This window comes from Marmota flaviventris, chromosome 12, assembly GCF_047511675.1.
Source record: "Marmota flaviventris isolate mMarFla1 chromosome 12, mMarFla1.hap1, whole genome shotgun sequence".
Taxonomy (NCBI): domain Eukaryota; kingdom Metazoa; phylum Chordata; class Mammalia; order Rodentia; family Sciuridae; genus Marmota; species Marmota flaviventris.
The window spans coordinates 11,892,811-11,916,329 of NC_092509.1; the positions used below are offsets into that span (position 1 = coordinate 11,892,811).

The 23,519-nt window shown below is 52.4% G+C and overlaps 1 protein-coding gene across 1 annotated transcript in view; it reads right to left on the reverse strand.

Moving 5' to 3' along the window:
* The window catches only part of Pcnx2 (pecanex 2), a 169,575-nt gene that overhangs the window by 144,656 nt on the left and 1,400 nt on the right, over positions 1-23,519 (reverse strand). Inside the window, exons 2-8 of the mRNA XM_027948057.2 lie at positions 12,868-13,073; positions 12,185-12,311; positions 11,354-11,390; positions 6,250-7,530; positions 2,739-2,886; positions 2,473-2,618; positions 924-1,017 (exon numbers count right to left, since the gene is read on the reverse strand). Coding sequence (XP_027803858.2) covers positions 924-1,017; positions 2,473-2,618; positions 2,739-2,886; positions 6,250-7,530; positions 11,354-11,390; positions 12,185-12,311; positions 12,868-13,073 — 2,039 coding nt within the window. The remainder of the gene's footprint in view (positions 1-923; positions 1,018-2,472; positions 2,619-2,738; positions 2,887-6,249; positions 7,531-11,353; positions 11,391-12,184; positions 12,312-12,867; positions 13,074-23,519) is intronic.

The following is a 23,519-nucleotide window of genomic DNA, read 5'->3' on the forward strand; positions in this document are numbered from 1 at the left end:
TCCATTTGCGAGGAGACTTAGCATGCTTTCTGGAGAAGAGGAGGAAGGAGTGGAAGGCCAGCGGGAGTGGGGACAGTGTTCTTTCCGGGGGCAACTCTGGGGGGCTCGGGTGGCTTGGAGCAGAGTGCAGGGGCTGGGGTGGGGATGAGCTCCCAAGTCGAAGAGCACCCTGCAGCTGGCACACTGCAGGGACAGGGCAGTCGCTGTGCCAGGATCCCACTGGCTCTCCAGGAATCCCCACACACGCCCAGGAAGAGTGTGGGGCCCCAGGAGCTGGAAGTGAGGTCTGTGACGTTCCCTTCTCCTCTCCAGGTGTGACACCTGAGACACTGAAGTCACCAGGGGTCCCATAGATCCTGAAATGCACACAGTTGTAAAGACATGCGCATGGTTCACCTGCGTGCCCAGGGCCAGCGACTGAGGTCTGCCCACCCAGATTGTCCCAGGGGAATCATGGAGCCTGGGCGAATCCCATGTCCAGTCCTGCTGACCAGCTTGACAGCAGCCCAGCACACATGGACACGCACATGACCTGGACGTGCCAGTGAACTCAGTGCAGCCCCATGTAACTAGGAAAGCTGTTTGCACACTGCAGGGTATTTCAGGAAAGCCGGCCACCGAGCAGCACTTCCTCAGGATCAAGAGCCACCTACCCTTCCACAGCACTCCCCGACGGGGCCACCAGCTTCCTGAGGGAGCCCTTCTGTTGCCACGGGGTTCCTCCCTGTTTAAACCTCCACGTTGCATTCAGTTTTTGGTGTAATGAAAATGGTTCTGTTCTGCGCTGGTTATTCTGTGAGGTCAGGTCCTCTCTGGTACGAGAGCTACGCCTCAATGTCCCCAACATCCATGCCTCCTTCTAACCCGCTCCACACTCCCCCCGCGGTGTCACAGCCCAGACCTGCCAACAAGGGCTCACTCACCGGGCTTGGGAGACACAGGCGGAGTCCAATGGTGGGTGATGGAGGGAGCCTTCCTTCTGATTCCCTGACTTCAAATAACAGGATCTGACCTCCCCTGCAAAGTCAGGAAACGTTAGCCAGGTGTGTTGCAGGAGGGTTTGCATGCAACTTACTGCCTTCATGTTGGACCCTGGGGACCACTGTGCACACTGCAGGGCCATAGAGCGTGCATCATGAGAAGGTGCATGACGTCCAAAAGAAAAACGTTCTTTGCCAGACCTCCTCAGTAGTACACTTCACTACTTAGCTCTTTACTGTTTTTAATCAATTTATTCAAATCATCTCTTAATTCACTGTTCATGTATTCCCTTCATGTGCCAGCCTGATCTTGCCCAGGCTATAATGGCTGTTTTCTCTCTCTCTCTCTCTCTCTCTCTCTCTCTCTGTCCCTGACACATACACACAAACACACACACACACACACACACACACACACACACGGGTACTGTGCACAAAAACAGGCTTATTAAGCATGCAGTTTTGATTGGCAGACCACATGAGACCAGCCCTTCCTCTGAATATGCAGATGAGCAAGTGCCTCAGCAGCTGCCTAGGTGTCAGCCTGTTAATGAGGAAAGCAAGGGACGGGATTCATCTGCAGAGTTAAATTAGCTCTTCCAGAGGGCTCAGGGTACCGAGGTGTGAAAATCAGCCTTGATGCAAATCCTCTCCCTAGAGCACCGCCCTAGTCCTCCTCCTAGGAGGCCCAGGAGGCACGACTAGCCCATGTGCTGTGAGCGTCTGGGATGCGGACCCCGGCTCCACACTGCAGAAGTCAAGGTCAGCCTAGCCCTTGGAGACTCTGGCGGGTGCTGCTACTGTTCTCCACAACACGAGTCTGTATTTCTGCAACTTCAGAAGTGCCGTGGGTAATAAGCTATGGCACTATGTAAGGCAGCCATTCAACTCATCCTCCAAGCTAGGGCCCTTCTAAGAGCAAAACAACAAGCCTTGTTCGTCCATGAGGACCTTGGCCACGTGCATCTCAGGAAAACCAGCACCCATGTGTCTTATCTTTGGAACCTTGAACTTGCCACTTATGTTTCTCTACATATACCACTAAGTCCTCTTTATAAGAAGGTGCTGAAAAAAAAATATACCAAGGGCAGATTCTCAACATATATCCAATAAATACATACGTGATCCTGGGCAAGGCCCTGAGGAGTTTACAACCAAACACATCATTCATTAAATGAGTACAAGTATATAAATAGTTACAGGCTGTGATATTGGCAAATAAGGCAAAGAATAAGGTATTGGGGGAGCCAGAAACTGCTGCTCCTGGTTAAGGCTGGGGAGTTCAGGAAAGGTTTTCTTGATGCTTACCTTAGAATTAAAATGTGATAGATAAAGGCACATTGCAAGCAGTGCAAAGACCCTGAGGCACAAAGAACACATGGTTCCCAAGAACACTGTTTGGTAATCATAGGTTGGTCCACCTGTCCCACCATCCATGCAAATCCCTGAGAAAGCTGCCACCCCCACCCTTCCCGCTCCCCCTGAGACTCACCATGTCCATCAATGAAGACATGCATGGCGTCCACAGACATCTCCTCTTGCACAGATGTTTCAGGCCCACTGATGACTTGCAGAACAGAACTGTCTTGTTGGGAAGTCACCCTGTAGATTATCTGCCTATGCCTATTGCCCTGGAAACTTAACAGGCAGAAAAGTCAAAACCATGAGGAATCCCTCCTCATCCTCAGGGAACCACTAACAGAAGCAGCCAAGAAATGGGCCCTCCTGCCCTGCACCATGCGCCAGGGAAGCACTTACAGGGCCGCGGTCCTGGCAGGCTGAGCGGGCACGGGGCTGGCGCTGGCATGGTCCTGTTGCTGAGAGTCTGGCTGTCCTGGTTTGGAATCCTGTCCACAGGGCTTCTCCCTCTCCAGGTCTTCCTCCTTCCTCCCCTGGGCGCTATGATCTGGAAAACACTGCTGGGTGTCATTATCCTGTGAAATAGGACATTAAGGGGGTGGCCCTGGGAATAGGCTGAGAAAACAGGAACTGGAGTAGAAAGAAATCTAAGCAGCTCCTCTGAATTCCAGATGCTTTAAATAAATCTCTATTCTGCTCAGTAAGAAAGCGCCTGAATACACATGAAAACAGAAGTATACCTCAGAGACACCACAAACACTTTCATTCACACCGGGATTCAGGACGCCCTTGGCTAACTCGGCAGCACGCCCGTCCACGTGGAGACCCTCATTCACAGCACAGCCCGAGAACTCTGTGGGCACAGCTAGGTGAACGCAGTCCCTAAACACACCTGACCCTCTGCAGCAAGTCCCTCTCACCATTGTCCAGTCTCCAGATTGAAGGGCTCGAGCTAAAGCTGAGCTGGCCCCTGATTCAGTGGGCACAGCTGACTTTGCATCCTGTGCTCAGCACTGGGCACAGTGAGACCCCGCTCCTGGCCACAGTCCGCGTGAAGGTAAGTGAGATCTCTGAAGTTGACAGGCACAGGTTGGGCTCTGCACTTTACAAATCCTCTTTAAGCAATGGACCAAAACAAGGGCCTTAGCTTGTGCTATTATGCAAAATGCCACTCAGGGCCAGCCCTTGCCCTATGTTAACACACCTAATGGTCACTTTCAAGGTCAAAAGGACCAATGTCTTTTTATGACCAAAGATACCAGCTGTGGGCTCTGAAGCCTCTAGACCTGGGCCTGAGAGATCAGGACCGAGGCTTCTGAAGACCCCGCCCGTCAAGGTGAACTGTCCTCAGCCCACAGTGGTTGTACAGAGACCCATCCATGGGCATTAAGATGCTGCTACACACATGACCAAGTCCCCAACCCTCAGCCGTCCAGCACCCTGAGGAAGCTGCTGGTTCTGTGAAGTCAAGCCTCCCAGCCCTATGTGATGTGGCTCCTGTCAGGATGGAGGCTCCTGACCATCAGGCAGGGCCTGCGAGAGGAAGGGCCAGCACAGAAACAGTGGTGGCCAGCGATGGGCCACAGAAAAGCCCCAGAGGCCCTGTGGAGATGGCGCTCCCTCCACCTGCTGGAGCCCCTCCATCCACCTCTGTCCTACCTGGGTCTCCCATAGGTCCTTGTGAGATCAGCATATGGACTTTTTTCCTTTACCCTTAAAAACATTTATAGGAATATTTCTGTTTATGAAAAATGCTACACATTCACTTTGTATAAAAACCAGAGAAAAATAAAAGTTTAAATCACTCCTGATCTTGCCATCCTGGTAATTACACCAGGGCCCATTTCACCCATACCCCACTGTCTTTTTCTCCTAGAATACACATATTTTTTACTGAAATGAAGTAGTAATAAAGATGCTCTTATACCTATTGCAATGACCTTAATGCATTACAATATTTAATATTCCAGATATTCTTCTACATCATCCAAAAACAGCAGTTATGTAATATTACATTGATACAGTGTGATATATTTAACCAGATCATTATGGCAAATCGGGTTGTTTTGATTTTCTAAATTAGAGACAATTCTTCCATTAACATCTTTATATACCTTGATGATTACTTTCTTAGAAATTTCTAGAAGTAAAGAGACTGAATTTACAAAGGGACAATGACCAGACAATATACACAGACACAGGGCTCTGACCCACCATCTGTGGCCCCCAGCCTAGGAATTGAGCATACTCTCTCTAGGCACCAGCCCAGGAAGCCATCAGGACATCCAAAGGTCAGGCTTGTGGGAAGGCAGACACTACTGCTTGCAGAGTATCCTGGAAGCCCAGCATGGGGTGGTGGTCAGCTCCAGGTGGCCAGGACCTGATCAGCAACTGCAGTGTCCCTAAGGTCTCCCTTTGCAACCTAAGAGCAACCAGAGAGTATGGAACACAGGGTCCCAACCAGTCACAAAGACTGTGCCACCTCTGCTCAGCTGCCTCCAGATTCCTGGGACCAAGGATCCCCATCAGGCCTCATTTCACAAAGGGTCACCCCTACTTTTATGCACTGACTACGCTCGTTCAGGAAATATTTGGTTGAATGGGAGGAAGTTGCTCAGAGCTGCCAGTAGGTAGTGGGCAGAGGCCCGAGGACACAAAAGGCCGGAGGCAAAGAAAAAGTGCTGCAGCCACAGCAAAGGAAACGAGTCACCTGGGCAAGCACAGCTCGTAGACAGCAGCCTGCCACACAGGCACCAGCCAGACTCGGGGTCTGCAGGACGACATGCTCCAAGCAGCACAGAACTGGGGAGGCTTAACGCTAAAAGGCTCCATAAAAATTTGAGCATATTGTGTTATTGATAAGGAAACTGAGGCCCTTTCTGAGCAGGGAGGCTGCCTGGGACCCTGCCTGGATCCCGCTCTCCCTAGACGGATCAGACTGACTTGGGACAGTGGGCCTGAGCCACACCTGCAGATGAGGACAGCCAATGACCACAGACAGGACGGACCCCACACAGGGCTCCATAGACAGGATGGATCCCTCCCAGGCCTTCCCTGAGGTACTGACCCTGGGCATGCACGCAGCCTGCTGGGAAACAGGCCGGGCATGAATGAAGAGCTGCAGGAGCTCTGGTGGCACCAGGATGGCAAGTTGGCTTCACCGGGGACTCTGCACTTGGAGGTGAAATCCAGCAAGAAACGTGGACTTGAGGAAGGGAAGCTGGCCTCAAGGTCCACTTTTCCGTGATCTCTTCCATCATGGGAAAGACACCTATTCTAGTTCTTATCACCGCAGTAAAATATCACTGCTTATTCCCCTGGAAATAAATATTCTTGCCTTCTAGAAAAGCCCCAAATTCACCGTAATGGCTTATGTCTCCTGGTCAAGTAACCCCAGCAGGTAGGGCATCTCTAACCTGAAAATCCCAAATCCAAAATGTTCCAAGATCCAAAACTTCTTGAGCTACCTAACAGGACAGGAGAAAAAATCCACACCTGGCCTCATGTGACAGACCACAACCAATGGGCATCAGGCTCTGGGCCTGAGGCCTATGTGGACCTGCACCGTGTCTCAAAAGAAACACGATGTCGTGTTTAGACTCGGGTCTTTGCCCTGAGATGTCTCACGTATATGAGTAAATATTCCAAAATCTGAAAAAGTCCCAAACTGCCAACAGTCTGGTCCCAAGCATTTGGGACCAGGCCCTCCCAGCCCGGGCCCGGGAACGTGCTCACTACAGCGTAGGGTTGGCCCACGCAACCACTACTGATGGAAAAGCCAAGGACCCACTGCTGCCCTACGGCTGCCCCACAGCTGTCCCACTACATGCCAGGCCAGGTCACAGGGTGGACGGCACGGCGGGACACTGCCTCCCGTGCTGCCATCCGCAGAGGGCGGGGCGGGTCGCACCTGCAGGAAGCCGGCCATCTCCACTCTGCTCTGCCGGGCCCTTCGGCTGTCCAGGGGCCGCCACCTTGGCAGTACTGATGGACTCTATGAGGGAGACGAACTCCAGGAAGCTGGACTCGTTGGGCATCTGCCCTTCTTTGGCCTCCAGGTCGGATTTGGAGGTCGGCATGGTTTTCTCCTTGTCGCCAGCCACGTCTGCGGAGCGTCTGCTCAGGAAGACATCCGTCCCACTGTCCACACTGAACACACGGGCATGTCTCTTACAAGAGGACGGGTCCAGCCTGGCCTGGCCATCGCTGCCCCCCTCCGACGGGGAGGCTGCATCAGGTGGGAGTGTGGGGGCCGTTTCCCAGGTGGGCTTCTGGGCAGGACTATAGTCCCTGGTGGCACTGGCCCCCTCCCCGGATCCATAGTCAGAACACTGATGTGAAGACGATTCCACCTGCCATCCCTCGGGGCTCCCTTCAGTCCTGTGGCCCTGGGGACCTGGGATGCCTCCTCCCCGGTCCTCAGAGAGTTCCAGGGTGATGGTGGGAACTCTGACCTGCTCGGTGCTCAGCGGGCTGTCCGCTCCTGGGGCAGCTGGCTCTGCGTCAGACCTGAGACCAGTCCTGTGAGTGCCCGTTGCCTGTAGGTGCAGGGAGCTCTCCAAGTCTGTCATGGAGTTCGGGGTGCTGCTCATCGTGATGACAATTCTAATAGGTTCGTGCAGACTCAGGGGGTCCCCAGGCTGAGAAGTGTCGATGAGTGTGACAGCGACCTCACTGTCAGAGCGGGGCAGGTCCACCTGACAGGAAGTGTCCCCCGGCTCCTCTGCAGGCTTGGCTGTGACCGTGTGGCACTGAGGACAGCTGCTGCTCAGGCTGCCCTGGGGGGATGTGCTCTGCAGGGGCTCCCTTGTGCAGCCTGGTGGACAGTGCGTGGGTTCTGGAATCAGGACTGAGTTCTCGCTGCCCCAGGGCTGGAAGGAGACGTCTGTTTCTAGAAGGTCGTACTGGGACAGGGACAGGGGCGGCAGCTTCCTCAGGGCTCCGCTGTCCACCAGGCCACCCTCGGATCTGTGGCGGGCCGGGTGCTGTGCCTGGCCTCCTCGTGCCTGGCCTCCTCCTGCCTGGCCTCGCCCGGGGAAGAGGGCTTCTGCAGTGACTGGCTTCACTGGTGGTGCTGACCTGGGGGTGGACTCGGGCCAGTGCCCTTCAGAAACAGGGGAGCTGTCCATCTTGACGCCTGGTGCAGGGCATGACGCTGGTGCCCTGGGCTGGGCTTCCAAGAGGAGGACACCTGGAGCAAACAACACAGGGTATGGGAGTGGGTGACATCCCAGGGCGAGAGCACCCAGGGACAGGACAAGACCAAGGACAGCATAACAATGATGTGACAGGAGCTTATTTCTAGCAACGTCACTTCCAACAGGTGACCGCTCCTAAAATGTCTGCCATGGTTCTCATACCTCAATGAGCGTGACAGCGACCTCAGGGCAGGTCCACCTGATAGGAGTGGCCTCTGGCTGGACTGGGCCCTGGCCAGCGGAGCCGTGCGCCTCACCCAACATATCTGGCTGGGCACCTTGAGCGAGTTGCGTAGTCCACCTAAGACATGAGGAATTCCCGCACTGCCCGCATCTCAGACTAGATGGCCCTGTGCTGCAGGAACCCGTCCTGTGCAACCTTCCTGGCTTCCACCCACTTGCTCTCAGTGGCACTCTACCCCCAGGTGGGCCAGCGATGACCCTGACATCATCACATGTCCCTGGGAAGCGAAACCTCCCATTAGAACCACTGCCTAGACCTCCTGGTCTGTAGACATAAACGCCCACGTCACTGAGACAGAGGCCTCAGAAGGACACTGACAGAAACTGCACGATCCTGTCAACAGATGCAGAAAAAGCACTTGACCAAATCCAACACCTTTCACAATAACAGCACAACCTAGGATCCTCAGGGCACATCCTAGACCTGACAACGGCCTTTAGGAAACACTCAAAGCCAACATCATACTGAAAAGAGAGACTGAAGCTTTGTTCCATGAAGTAGGAACAAGACCATGAGGTCATGCTCACCACCTCTGATCAACATGGTCCTAGGAACTCTAGCCAGAGCCAGGCCAGAAAGAGAAGAGGAAAAGTGTCTCCACAGATACCATCATCTTATAGACAGAAGTCCTAAGAAGTCCACCAAAAAAAACTATTAGAACTAATAAAGAATTTCAGGAAGTGTGTGCATATAAAAATCAATGTATAGGGCTGGGCACAGTGGTGCACAACTGTAATCCCAGCAACTTAGGAGGCTGAGACAGGAGGACCACAAGTGACCCCAAGTTCAAGGCCAGCCTCAGCAACTTAGCAGGACCATGCATAAAGATAAAATATAAAAAGGGCTGCGGATGTAGCTCAGGGGTTGAGCATTTACCTAGCATGTGTGAGGACCTGGGTTCCATCCCTTTGTACCAAAAAAAAACAATCTATGTAAAAAAATCAATTATATTTCCACACTAGCAATGAACAATCTGAAATAAAACTAAGAACACAATTCTAGTCATAGCATCTAGAATAATAAAGTGCTCGGGAATAGGTCAGACAGAATAAATGCAATGCTCATGCACTAAAGACTAAAGAGCATCATTAAAAGAAAGATCCAAATACATGGGAGAGACTGTGTGATTGCAGAAGGGAAGGAACATGCTAAGGTGGGAATACGCTCTGCATTTCTGCAGCTACAGATTCAACACAGTCCTTTAAAAAATCCCAGTCTGTCTTTATGCAGAAATTAATAGATCACATGGAAATGTGAGGAATCCAGAAAAGCTAAAATAGTCTGGAAAAAAAAAAGAGAGAAGCCTCCATTTCTCAATTTCATAGCCCATTACACAGCTAAAGTAATCCAAATACTGTGGCGCTGGCCCTAAGGACAGAGACGTAGATGGAGCGTTAACCCTTACCTACACTCTCAACACATGAGGTCCTGAGGCGTGTCGGTGAGGAAAGAGCATTGTCAACAAACAGTGTTGGGACGACGTGTACCAAAGAACGGAGCCAGCCCTTCCCTCCCTCATAGAAAGAACTCAGAGGGGACCACAGAACTAATGCAGAAGTTGAAGCTACCAGGTCCTCAGAAGGTAACCCAGGAACACGTCTTTATGGCCTCAGAATCAGTCATAGTGACCAAGACACAGCACCCACCAGCAATGGAAGAAGCAAGAAATAATCTGGACTTCATGAAAAATAAAGACTCTGGGCTTCAAAGGATCCACTAAGAAAGTGACAAGACAACTCCAAGAATGGGAGAAAATATTTGTAGACCATACATCATGTCTGAGAAAGGACTGCTACCCCAAACACATAGAGGACTCTCACAGCTCAGCAACTGAGATAAGCCAATTAAAAAGCGGGCAGAGGACTTGAATGTATACTTCTCTAGAGATCATTACAATGATGAGAATGTTATTATTAGTTGGTGGACAAATGCCAATCAAAGCCATAATGAGACACCACTCCACAGCCATGAGATAGATAATAACAAGTGTTGTCAAGGACAAGGACGCACCATCACCTCAGACGCCAAGGATGGAGATGGAAAGGGTACACTTTCTTCCCGTCTGGCAGCTCCTCCCATGACTAGACTGAGTTACAAAAGACCCAGGTAGACACCCAAGAGAAATGAAGACAGACATCCACACAAATGCTTGTCCATGAATGTTCATGGCAGCATTATTCAAATAGCCAAAGAGTTCGAGTGACCCAAATGTTGATCAACTGATAAAACAGATACATAAAACTTGGCAAATCCACTTCAAGGAATATTATTCCACAGTAAAAAGGAATGGATACATGCCACAGCAAGGATGACCCTTGAGAATATTAGGCCAGTTGAAAGAAGCCAGTCACAAACGACCGCATGCTCTGTGATTCTGTTTCTTGAGCTGTCCAGAACAGACAACTCTACCAAGACGGACAACAGGCTGGTGGCTCCTTTGACTAGAGGAGAGGGGGCTAGTGGTGACGGCTCAGTGGTCCGGGTTTCCTTCTAAGGTAATGAAGCTATTCTAAGATTTATTGTGGTAGTGAACAGGCAATTCTGGATGCACTAAAAGCCACTGAACTGCACACATTAAATGGTAAACTTTGTGGTGTATGAATTATACCACAATAAGATTCTAAGACAGAAAGCCACTGAGCCTTTTACCAACAGCCAGAGCTGTGTGCTAGCATGGTGTCTGACAGGACTGCACCAAGGAAGACTTGACACAGTGCTTTAGTGCAGGGCTGCTGGGAAAACCCTGACCTGGTGCTCCCAAGTGAGTTAGAAGCCACCGCTACACTTCCCATGCTGACCTGGGGCGGAATGATGTGGAAACCTCTGTTGCAATTCCCAGTGTGGGCAGAGAGGGAGGGTCTCCATGGGAAAGGTGGGGGCACGCAGCAGGAGCCGTCATTCAGAGGAGCAAGGGGACCAGGCAACAGGCACAGCACCCCGACTGGAAGACTGCGCGGCCTGATGTGAACAGAGGGGTGTGTGAAAGTGGATGTGAAGGGACCCTGTTATGAACCGTGTGCCCCTGACTTGCTTTCCAACCCGACCACAGCGCATGCATCTCAGCAGCAGCCATGCAGACAAAAGCCTCCCTTCTCTATGAAGGAGTGGAGATGAAGGATGGAAAAGAAATGTCGTTTTAAATTCTAGTTAAAAAAGTAAAACAAATCTCTAGGTTAAAATTAAGTTCTCCAAAACAAAATGTGCAGCTTAAAAGAAACGCAGGCAGGCATCAGGCTACCGAGTCTCTCCCACCACTTCTAGCATGAGCACCACACTGAGAACCCTGAAGCCGAGGAAGTCTTCCACGACATCTCCACTGATACAGCCACACGAAAACAAGGCCCAGCAGGCAGGAACGACAGTGAAAAGCGTCAATCAAATGTCTCAATTGAGCATAGACAGGAATCTAAGTTCTGATGGGAAATCATGAAAGTTCAGACTGCAGTCGACAGCACCGCGCCATCCTGGTGAGCCTCCCTGCCAGGGAGCACACTGGCTTCTGTTTCATGCGGTGCTTTTCACTGTGCTGAAGACAGTGCCGAGATGAGCTGCTGAGAGTGACAGTACTCTACCTTGGAGGCCGTCCACGGTTTCCTGCACTGGCAACTCCTAAGCAAATAGAAAACAAAAATCAATATGCAACTCAGCTCCTCACACATTTCCAGGCAATGGCTGCTGACGCGGCCACTGTGTTTCTGAACAGCACAGAGGGAAGAGACACCTCAGTGTCCACCCTCCTTAAGCTTCCATAAAACAGGGAGGACAGGTGGATACACAATGTCCCTAAGGGCTGGCATCCTACCAAGGCAACTGTACAGTAACAAAGGGGGTCTGCTAATTAAAAAGTAAAAGGAGAAGGAATAACATTATTGTTCCTTCTTAAGGAATTCATTACTTATTATATACTAATTCCTACTTAATACTAATGAATACTAATTCATTATTAAGTATAGCACACCTCATACCTAGTTCTAGATCCCAATGAAGTTACTCTAAAAAAAGTGACTTATTGACTTTCCAAGAGACCAGTGTGAATGACAGTGGAAAGCAGTAGGAGGTGTAGTTCATTCCAAGTGAAGGCATCACAAAAACACGACCTAAGGGCAGCAGACTGGAGAAGGGAGCAGAAAGCAAAGGCCTACGCTTCAGGGTGCCCTGCAAGGGCCAGACAGCGGTGGAGGCCGCGGTGGGCTTTGAACCGAGGGCTGTGAGTTTGACAGTCCATGGCACAGTCAGGCCACTTCCGCAGCCAGAGGTGCAGGCAGGGGGCCAGCAATACTCAGGGTGACACTACCACTCCGCACACTCACATTCTAGGGGTTCCACCCGGAACTATGGGAAGAGACAGAAACTGAGGGGACACTGACCGACTGGGCAGAGGAGTGATGCGAGGGGACACTGGCCGATTGCCCTGAGGAGTGACGTGAGTGCAGGCTCTGCCCTCGGGAGCTGCAGCGCAGTGGGGGCGTGGCCAGACTTCCCAGGACCTCTTCCTTCTTGCCGCTGCCGCTGCCTGTCTGCTGGTCACTGCTGACCCAAGGAGAGAAGTACAAGAGCAGCCGGGTGACCACGCAGGTCGGCAGCCCTATCAGGACTGCTCAAGCTGCCTCTTCCCGGGGCCCTTTCCTCGCTTTCCTGGTACACAGTGTCCTGTTTAAGTGGCTTTAAAGTGATAAGACACGCTTTGGGACAATGTTTGACACCAGAACGGTGACCGTGATGAGTGCATGGTCACCTGGGCACCCTGGCAGGACACCAACGCTGCTCCTTAAAACACGGACATGTGCGAGCATCTGTGCGGCAGGACGGAGTCCTGGAGCAGGAGACCCCGCAGCAGTGACCCCAGGGGGTGCTGCAGGGCCAGGCACTAGGGCAGCCACGCCCCCCTCCACTGCCCCGGACAGCCACGCCCCCTGACAGGAGGTCCCCCGCATGCTTGAGGGCACCGTTGGTACGCACAGTGCACACCGCATCCCCCTGCTCTGCTGGACACTGTGCACGACAGTGGGTGAGAACCCGCTTCCTACAGTGGCAACCGTCCAGGGCCCGCTGTCGCGCTCTGATCGCTCTGATCGCGGGAAGTTACCGTGGGTCCTTGGGAGTGGTGGTGCGCTGGCTGCGGGCCTCTCGGTCTCTGGCCGGCTCCTCTCTCTGCTGGACGGGTCGCAGCCGGACCACTTCTCCCTCATCGAACATGAGGTGCAGGCGGTAGCTGACCAGCTTGATGGTGGTGAAGACCACGGCTACGGAGCTGCAGTAGAGGACCGCAGTGACCGCATTTGGTGGACAAGCCTGATGGAGAGAGCAGGAGAACCTCAGAGGCTCCTTTGGAAGCCATTTGGGGCTGGTTATTGAGCACAAGTCGCAGCTTTCACATTATTAGCTTTGTAACTCCTCGTTTCTCGCTTTCTGCAGCAGCAGGGCTAGTGAGCAGGGCTGGAGGGGCAGGCAGGAGCCCAGAGGACCCAGTGCAGTCTGGAAGCCACCGACTGCCTTCCATCAGTCCTTCCACGGTCTGAGCTGTCCCGTGGGCATCTGAAGGCCCAAGAAAGATAACGCTGCCTCACAAGATGCAGGGACTTGTGCAAAACAGGAGAGGGCAGGGAGCAGGGCCAGGCCCCTGCCCACCCTGACCTCTCACCCAGTTGACCTCGGCAAGCAAAGGATGTCTTCAGGGTTGGGATGCACACAGGAGCCACAGGAAGTTACTACTGCCAGGAGCAACAGGGATGCTTCCACCGTGAACAGGAGCAAGAGCCCAAGGGAAACCACGGGCAGCCTGGATGGACAGGGAGAGGACACCCTGAGAGGACACCACGGGCAGGCTGGATGAGCAGTGAGACCCTCTCACCCTCCCCAGGGGTCTCTGGAATCCAGAGGCCAGCCCTGAGAGCTGCCACCTGGAGCACACTGGTCCTGCAGATAGCACAGCCAGCCCACAGGGCTCCCAGGTCCCTGTGCACCTGGTGCACATGCCATCTGGGAGTCCCTCATCTAGGAAAGACCATCCCTGAAACAGAAAAAACCAACAGCACAGCGTGGCCAAGAAAGAGCCAAATGGGCTCGTGCGGGAAGGTGAGGTGAGGGTGTACCACCCAATAGCCGCATCTGCTTCACAGGAGAAGTCCAGAGACACATGTCAATCAGTGAGCAAGTGAGGAATGATCACATAGCATGAGACTGATAGGCAGGTGACAGGCCAAGCCAGATGCTGCCTGGAAGCCACCAGGCTCCACGCTCACACAGCAACCTGTGGAGACTAAGATCTCCAGCAGAGGGAGGTGTGGGGGGCTAGCAGCCCAGCACCTCCTCGTAAGGGTTAGGGTTTCACAGACCTAGGCTGGAGAGCTAGTTAGAGGGACGGTGAAGAGGGAGCCCACAGCTGCCCATGACAACAAGGTAGAGCTCCTTCACACACCGTCCTCATCCAGCTGTGGCCCAGTGACCTCACAGCATGCTCCGCAGCAAGGGAAGCAGACAGGGCACTGGCTGGGGAGTCCCCTGCCCTCTGCTCAGGCTCTCCTACCTCGAAGCTGGGTCCCTGCACTGGCTTCTGGCCGTGGACTGTGGTCTGCGGCCTCCATGCCCTCCTCTCCTCCACCAGGTGAGCTCAGAGCCCCGTCCTCCAGAGGCTTCCTTCGGCCTGGGCATGAGCACCCAGTGGAGCAAGGACCCCACCCAGGATGGACCCACAAGGAGAGTGCCCTGAGCCTCTGAGCCCATGGAGCTGCAGCTGGCCTCGTTACCCTGGGCTGCATTTCCCAGGGAAGGGGAGGGAAGGCCAGGGAAGCAGGCGGACAGAAGGACTGGCCTTCGGGGGGGCTGGCCTGCCTAGTGGGGAGAGGCGCAGCTCTGGGTCACTGTGCTAAGTGTGGCCTAGCACAGCCTGGGAACGTGAACCAGCAGGAGAGCCAGGAGGTGGAGTCCGCTGACTCAGCACTGGGTCTAGTCTGCAGCCAGGTGATGAGAGGCCCTGGTTCCACCCTGGGTGAAGGATGGACCTACCGGCCCTGGGTCCCATCTGCAGCCCGGCACAGTGAAGATAGACCCACTGAAAGGTCCCTGGAGGGGCCAGGTTTCACGTCGTGCCATGAGGGGCAGCTGACTCTCCCAAGCCGCGGATGCCAGCACCAGCTCTCAACTATTGATCAGCTATCTAACCAGTGATCAATCAAGGTCCTGGCTCTGTCCACGGAACGGGCCTAGAGGCAAAGTCAGCCAGGAAGCTATGACCACCACTATCGCTGCCCTAATCTGGTTTCCAGGGGCCATGGACCACCCATGATCAGGCTCCCTGGAGAAACGGCTGATTCTTCCAGGGCTGGGTCTGGGACAGCACAAGCTAAGCCCAGGGCATCCTGCAGGGGCAGAAAGCCCAGGGCACGTTCGAGGACCACGGTCCCACTCGCCAAATTCTGGATAATTTGAACATCAGGAGAGACAGCAGGAATGGGTGATACCCACGAGATAAAAAGTCATTCTTTGAGGCCACTTGTAACAAACTGAGCCAAGCCAAGGGGCGGGAAGGGAAAGCCCTGTAGAGAAGGGTACAGCTGGCAAAGGGAGGAAGAAAACTGGACGCGGGACTCCCGTTCTCGCCACTGATGTAGGGCTGCCTTAGGTGAGCACTGCTGGCTTCTGGGGCAGCTACCGAGGGAGAGGTCCAGGCTTTTCTGCACAGATTGCCCACCACACACAGAGGGCAGGCCAGCAGCCTTGCCATGGACTGGCTGACACCACCCTCCCCAGGGGCCACACTCAACAGGACCAGGCACAGGGTCAGGGGGATGGGGGACTGACATCATGTCCCTCTGAGGTGGGACATGAGGACACGGCACTTCCATAGCATAACCATAATAAAAAATGCACCATCAGGGGGCTAGAGTGGGGCTCAACAGTAGAGCACTCGCCTAGCATGTGTGAGGCACTGGGTTCCATCCTCAGCACCACATAAAAATAAATAAACCAAAGGTATGTGTCCACCTACAACTAAAGAAATATTTTTTAAAAAATGCACAATCAGCCTCCAGTCTCAGGGGAACAATCAGAAAAGTCCACATCAACCTTTGGGCAAAACAACTTTCAATGCCACACGGAGAGAAAGCCTTGAAGAACAAGAGCCATTCAAGCAGCCAGAAACCACGCATGACCCTTGACTGAATGCTGGATCCAAAAGAACAAGACAGAACTCCCAGCTACAGAGGGCATTGCCCGGCAGGTGTGCAGGGGCTCAGGCTGGACAACAGCTGTGCATCACTTCTTCCGAGTGTGATGCTCATGTGTGGGGTGCCTTTCCCTGAGTACCTGCCGGAGTTCTTAGCAGGGCTTGCTCTATGCCCAGAGTGACCTGGAGTCTATGCTTATTCTGAAATGATGCAGCAAAATTAAAACTGTAAATACGGAGGTTAGGCAGACGAGGTGGGTGTAACCACTGGCGAGTCTAAGCCACACTTCAGGACACGGATGTTAATCTTGTGGCTCTCCTGCAGGTTAGGAAACTTTTAAAATAAACACTGGAATAAAAAAGTAACTCTCATCATACCTCAGACCTGATTTAAAAAAAAAAATGTATTTCACTGTGCTGAGAATTAAACCTGAACTCTCATGTCAGACCAGGTCTGTGAGTCCCAGCCCCACCAACCTCTCCAAATGTGTCCCAGGGCCTCACTGTCACCTGCCAGCTCTGAACACTTCCCCGAGCTCGCCCTTCCTCACCTTCGAGGCTTCAGCTGCGAGGTCACCTGCCAGGTGAGCCCTCCCTGACCGCCCTAAGGGGGCCCTCCCTGGCTTCCACCAGAGCACTCGTCACAGCGTCAAACCATTCCTTCCCCAGACGGAGCTGACCTGTCACTGGGACTGCTAGGAACAAACAGGGTGAACGAAAGAAAGGACAGGGCCACCCAATCATAAGAGTCACAGAAGGACCCAGCCTCTTTCATGGGGGTAGAAGTGACGTGCCACGCACCCAGTGAAAAAGGACACCAGAAAGAGCAGCTGCAGTTCCAACTTCACAGGAGAACACTGAGGGGTGTCTGGCACTCAATGACATCTTGCATAGCGGCCTCACTAGGGCCAAGAGTGACCTGTGAAGGTGGTCGGCAGGGACCAGGGGACTGAGCTTCTAGTGCGAGATGCCAGAAGTCACAAGCCAAGGAACCTAGGGTACGTTAAACTCAGGCCACCCTGCGACATCACAGCCATTTTTAAAATCTTCTGAAGTACTGGAAATAAATTTTTAATGCAGGGTGAGGCTGGAGAAGAGGCCAACGCCATCTTCCTCGCCCTGCTTGTCTGACTGAGTCTCCAAACTATAGCCAGATGTCTTCCAGAGCATAAGCTGGCCCATGTCCTGCCACGCTCAACACCCCCAGACCCCCAGGGCCGCAGTCCTGGTCACCTTCTCCTCTGCAGCCCTGCCACCTCAAGGAAAGCAGCACTCCTCAGCTTAGCCGGACACCCTCCCATCCAGCTCAAGCCCTCCCCCTGCTCGAGACGCTGCTCCTCCGCCAGCCTGGCCGGGCTGGTGCCTCACCATAGTCAGATGAACAGCTAGGACTTCTGAGAACCCTTCCCCTTAATGCCACTAACTTCACCACGGAGCACCTGAACTCCCTCTAGGTAGCATGTGTTACGTGCCACTTGTGTCTGCCCACCTTGTGAGGGAGAGAGCAGCCACTCTGCTCTCCTGCTGTTCCTAATGACAAGCAGAAGGCCCAAACTTGGCTAGCTATTGCCATGGACACAGTGCCATCCACCAGATGGTCCAGCACTTCCCAGGGCACAGGTGGGCCTCACCCTTCTCTCTTGAGGTGAAGTGTGCTATGTGACTTGCCCTGATTTCAAAGTCTCAGGGCAAAGCGCATCTGGCACTTCCAGGTGGAGCCTCAAGAGTTGGTGCAGGAGGCCATTCTCTCTGCCTCCACCACAGTGTCTGGCAATGACCTGCCAGGGTCAGGGGTGAGCATGATGATGGACAGCCACCCCAAAGTGCAGCTTCAATCAGTCCACGTCCCTGAAGGCCCACAATGAGCGGAAGCCCCTGCTAGCCAGGCCTGCCCACTGAGCACACTGGGCATGCAGTGTGAATAGAAGATAGGTCTGACAAAGTCCAGGCGATTGCAAGCTGGGTTGTTCTGTCAGCACACACCACTTCATCTCAGCATGGGTTCAACTCTGAATGCAAATTCAAGTATCAAACAGTAGGTCAAAGTCATCTGAAATCCGAAGCAGCCAGAGGAAGCTTTGTGTGCATAGCGGCTCAGGTGGACGTGAGGGGCTGTCCACAGCAGGGCTCTGCCAGGTGGGAAACAAGACTGCAGGCTCAGGGACAGCCACGTGCCCCCAACAAAAACCGCAACAGAGGAGCTGATGGGGCACAGCCCCCAGGTCTCAGGTCCCAAGGCCATTTCTGAGACAGACTACAGGCAAAAATTTCTAAGTAGATCAGGAGTTGCATGACCCTAAACACCTCAGTCAGAAAAGGAGGTGACAGAGCTGGAGTAAGAAGGTTTGGAAGGTTTGGGGACAGGACAAAGTCCTGGTGTGAAGCCAGTCGCGTGTCCTCTGGCCACAGTCAGGACAGGAGGGCTCCGAGGGCCAGAGTCCCCACCCCAATGGTGGCGGGTAGACTGTGGTCTGATTCCTTCACAGAAGAGGTGGCAGGTAGGACGCTGGCTGGCTAGCTGTCCTGACTTGATGGGCACTGTGCTGAGCTGTACCTGTCCTTTGAACTGTGGTGGGAAAGAAGAGGAGATCCACAGGCTAGTGTGTGCCAGAGCCGGCTTGGGTTGGTTTTAGATACTGTCCTAGAGGGCCCCTGGAGCAGAGGGCACTGCCCCGAAGGAGCCTGGGAGTGGCAAGGAGTGCGTGACCCAGGGGAGGAGACAGCGGCCCTCTGCAGGGAATGGTGGGTGGAGCAGCGCAGACAAAGAGCAAGGTCCCCGAGGACCTGGGAAGAAGAGTGAGGTCTGGGAGGATCTGGGACAGGGAGTGACATCTGTGAGGATCTGGGAAAAGGGGTGGGGTTCCCGAGGGCCTGGGAAGGGGAGTAAGGTCCTCAAGGCCCTGGGAAGGGAGCAGGGTCCCTAAGGAACTAGGAAGAAGACTGAGGTCTATGAGGATCTGGGATGGGGAGTGACATCTTGTGAGGACCTGGGAAAGGGGGTGGGGTTCCCCAGGGCCTGGGGAGAGAGCAGGGTCCCCAGTGACCTGGAAATGGAGCAGAGTCCCTGAGGACCTGGGAAGAGAAGTGAGGTCCCCAGGACCTGTGAAGGGGAATGAGGTCCCCAAGGACGTGGGAAAGCTCCTGGCCAGTCAGCCAGGAACATGTCCTAGAGCCCCAGAACAGCTTATCGGCGCTGCTCCCCAAGGCAAGGACATGAGAAGCAACAGCCCCCGTGTGAGGGAAGGGGAAGGCGGGGAAGAGGACGGGCCACCCCCCTGCCCTTCCTGGCTGGTGAATCCAGAGCATCTGGAGCTTTGGTGGTGTGTGGAGCCAGACACTGAGATCAAGTCCAGTCTGCGTGTCACTGACAACAGGAATGGGGTGTGGCACCGGAAGCCACAGTGCTTGTCCATGCTTGCACTTGGGTAGAGAAGACTCCACAGAGCACATGGAAAGTGACAATGGGGACAAAGGTGCTCATGGTTGAACTTGAAGCCCCAACCTGCAAACATCCACCCACCTGCACACACAGCATCACTGGAAGAACACTCGAGGTGGTATGCAGAGGTGACCGCATAAGGCAGGTATGGAGACAAGCGCACCTCCTGTCACCTGCTCTTGTGCACACTGTCAGTGTTCTGTGTCTTGTGCACATCGGGCCCATGCACAGCAATACAGGCCTGAGCTGTGAAGTGGCCTGTGATAGGTGGGACAGGCCAGCCAGTAAGAATTGCAGCTGCTTGGTGAGGGTGTGGCCGGCTGTGCATCCATCAACACATTAAGCACCTTTCTGTGCCAGTTTTATCAGCTGCAAAATGGCACAGGGACAGAGCCTCCCCAGAGTGCAATAAGGATGTGACGACTTAGTTCATGCAAAGCTCTTACAAGAGCACCTGTGTGACCTTAAGTGGCACGTTAGCATCACCTGTTCCAGCATGAGAGTGACAGAACACCACTGCAGTACTAAGGGGAAGATCTAGCCAAAAATAAAGAAAGAAAATCTGAGCACCATGAAGAGCCACCCTGTGGTTTTCTTCCCCAGGGAGCAGGAAGGGATCTAGAGCAGATAAAGCAAGACTGAGGTTGGCTGATGTTTGTAACTAATATTTGCAAGATAATGTCAGAAAATGACAATCACCTGCAAGATCCTGCTCTCATGCAAAAGAGGAACATGAGTGAACCGTATCTCCAGGTGACACAGACAACAGTGCACGGGAGCACTGGACGCTGCCCTTGGAAACACAGTTTATCCGAGGAAGGCACCACCCAACCAGGACCAGTGGCTGAGGGGGATCTCAGGAGGCCCCAGGAGGGAGGCGGGCTGCAGGCACAGATCCAGCCGCCAGGAAACTAGTCATATATTTGCACAGCTAGAACAGAGAGGAAACTGTCCCTGTCATGGCAGGCGCTCGGATGGAAGGAAATCTGGCCAAGGAAACGCAAGACCTAAGGAGAGAGCCTGAGGCTCCCACAGGGGCGTGGCCGCAGACCATCACGGGAAATAACTGCCAGCCTGAGCTCAGGGCTTGCTCTACGCCCAGGGCTGTGCTGGGACGTCACAGAAAATCCCACTTAGCAAGAATCACAGCTATTAGAAATGAAGGGGTTCTTACCAAAGAAACTTTGTAAGGCAAAATTTAAAAAGCAGACCTAGGAAAAGATCCCATCTGGCTGAATGGAAGGTCCCGGCATGAGGAGGGCAGGCTGCCTGTCTGCAGGGAGAAGGGCCGCCCTCCTCCCCATAGGCGCCAGGCCAGGCATCACATGCACTGGGGCCTTGTGGGGTGGTGAAGGCTGCGCAGGTGCCTCTGTCACTACTCAGCAAGTCCTAAACACGAGGCCTTGCGATCCTCACAACCCCACTCCGAGGGGTTCTGCTGTTTCCCAGAACTCAACACGCTCTAGTGTGAACCATGTCAGGCAGCTTTCTATGTCAGGAAAGCCAAGCCCTGGACCTTAGCTATCATCCCACGTCCTGCCACCTCTTCTCTTGTGGACTGTTGGGGGATAGCCTGCTCTCTCTGGACCTCAGATGCTAGATCTACCAGATACAGCCCACCATCCCTGCTTTATAGATGGGAGGACAAGGTCTGGAGGAGTGGGGTGACCACAACTGGAAGACTGGGAACATGTCCTCAGACACAAGAGGAGCACCTTGGAGCTCACATGAGGTCAGCACCAGGCTCACGGCTAAACTGGGCAAACTCTACCAGAACCTCTGTCAGTGTCAATGCCGGAAAATAGACCAAATGTGCACAAAAACCGAAGTCTAAATATCTCTGGACACAGGTGATTTTTCAGTTTGTCTAAAACAAAATTAGCTTGATAATAAATCAAATTAAAACTCTTTGAAAATTACCCAAATTACCCTAATGTTTTTAGTTGTGCATTTTTAAGCATTTCTAGTAAATATTTATAAATGCTAATAAATAACTACTTTCCATGTTACCAAACAAATCTAAGGAAATTCTATAGTTTAGAAATGTTTGTCTCAATAATCAGCAATTAACAAAATGTTTATTTAAATATTCAAAGTCTCTATTTAACTAAAAGGTGGGTTTTTCCAACAGTGGAACTATCTTGAGTAAGATAATTAAACCAGGCTGGGATTGTACCTCAGTGGTAGAGCACTTGCCTAGCACACATGAGGCACTGGTTTGATCCTCAACACCATACAAAAATAGTCAGGCATGGTGGCACACACCTATAATACCAGTGGTTTAGGGGGCTGAGGCAGGAGGATCACAAGTTCAAAGCCAGCCTCAGTAATGGCATGATGCTAAGCAATTAGGAAGAGTCTGTCTCTAAATAAAATACAAAATAGGGCTGGGGATGTGGCTTAGTAGTCAATGCCTCTGAGTTCAATCCCTGGTACCCAAACAAATAAATAAAATAAAGTTTAACAAAAGATATTTAAACCAAAATTGTGCAAACAGCAGAAAGGTTCAAGACACATTAAATAACATGAATAAGTCCCTGTTACCAGTGAGCAATCAGGTATCATATTGGACCAAAATCTTGTAAGTGGAACACACTGAAGTGCAGAGGAACATATTTAAGCCTCAAGACCAGAGAACAGAACCTGGGTGGCATCAGCCCAAACCCTCCGCACTTCCTGTGGAGGCCTGGACCCGGGAGCGTGCCTGCACACCTGTGGTGTGGGCAGTGACCTTTCTTTCCTAAGGATGCTTTTGGAGACCAGAAGGCCAGAGTAAGAAATGGACAGCCAGTCACTGTTGGAATAAGACAGGCGATGGATTAAAAAGAAGCACAGTGGGGCTGGGGTTGTGGCTCAATGGTAGAGAGGCCCTGGGTTCAGTCCTCAGCACCACATAAATAAATAAAATAGAGATATTAAAAAAAAAAAGAAGCACAACAACAAATGCTCCCCTACACGATTCTTCTACAATAGATAAAGACACACTGGTACAAAGATATAAAAATTTTGGCATCGCTGTTTTGATCAAAATGATCCAACATAAGAATAAAATCATTTAAAGCATCAGGTTTTTTACTTTATAAAATCCTCAGATTTTTTTCCAAAAATTATTTTAAAATATCACTAAAGAGGAACTTATCTAAAAAGAATTTCCTATTCACAAAAATAGAATACAAATCAAGGTACTGAATAAAGCACAATTAGAAATTAAGGATTCCACTCATTCATACACATCAAATGTTCAGTGAAGCTTTGCAGGAAGGAGCTCGTGCACGCAGCAGAACATGCCTAGGTGCATACCTTCTGTGTTAATGTGACTACTGCCGAGGAGGGAACTGCAGGGCAGATACCTACCTTTCCTTATCAGCAAAGTCCCTGTTTCTTCTGGGTGGAGAGAGAGACTAGAAAAAGATGGACCAGTTCATTACACATCTGCATTAACCAAACGAAGCCCTCTGGGAGGCACCTGGAAGACCAAGATGAATAACCAGGACTCACACCCACGTCCCCAGAAAGCTCATGACCTGAGTGGAGGTCACACACACATGTTCCAATGAAATACACACAGCAGAATCCAGACAGCGCCTCCTACCATGGGAAGTAGGGTTTTCTAACAGCACGAGAAGAGAAGCCGAGCCCAGCCCCATGGAACTGGCAAGCCAAGGCAGAAGCTCGTGGCCACACCACTGGGCTTTGAAGGATAGAGTTGGGAAGTGAGGAAGGAAAACAAAGACCCTCTTATGGTGATCACACACTCTGCCAAGCACAGAGAAGGCATTTCTCCTACTCATGGGCTCAGTCCTCACATGCAACCGAGGAAGGGTACGCTCCCACCCCTGCTGTGCCAACGGGAAGCTTTGGGGGAGGTGCTGCTCCTGCAAACAGTTAACAGGCCACAGCAGCAGGATTTGAATGCAGGCCTGGGTCCCTATGACTCAGCCAAGTTCCTCTTCTAGGCAAAGAGCAAACACCAGGCCACAGGCTGAGGGAAAGTGATGTACCCAATCATGGAAGGACACCTGCACTTACTGCAGGGTCTCCATGCAACTTCTGTAGTAAGTGCTTTTATAAACAAGTTTATTTAATTCTCCTGTGAAGTGATCATCATCACATCCATTTTAACAATGAGGAAACT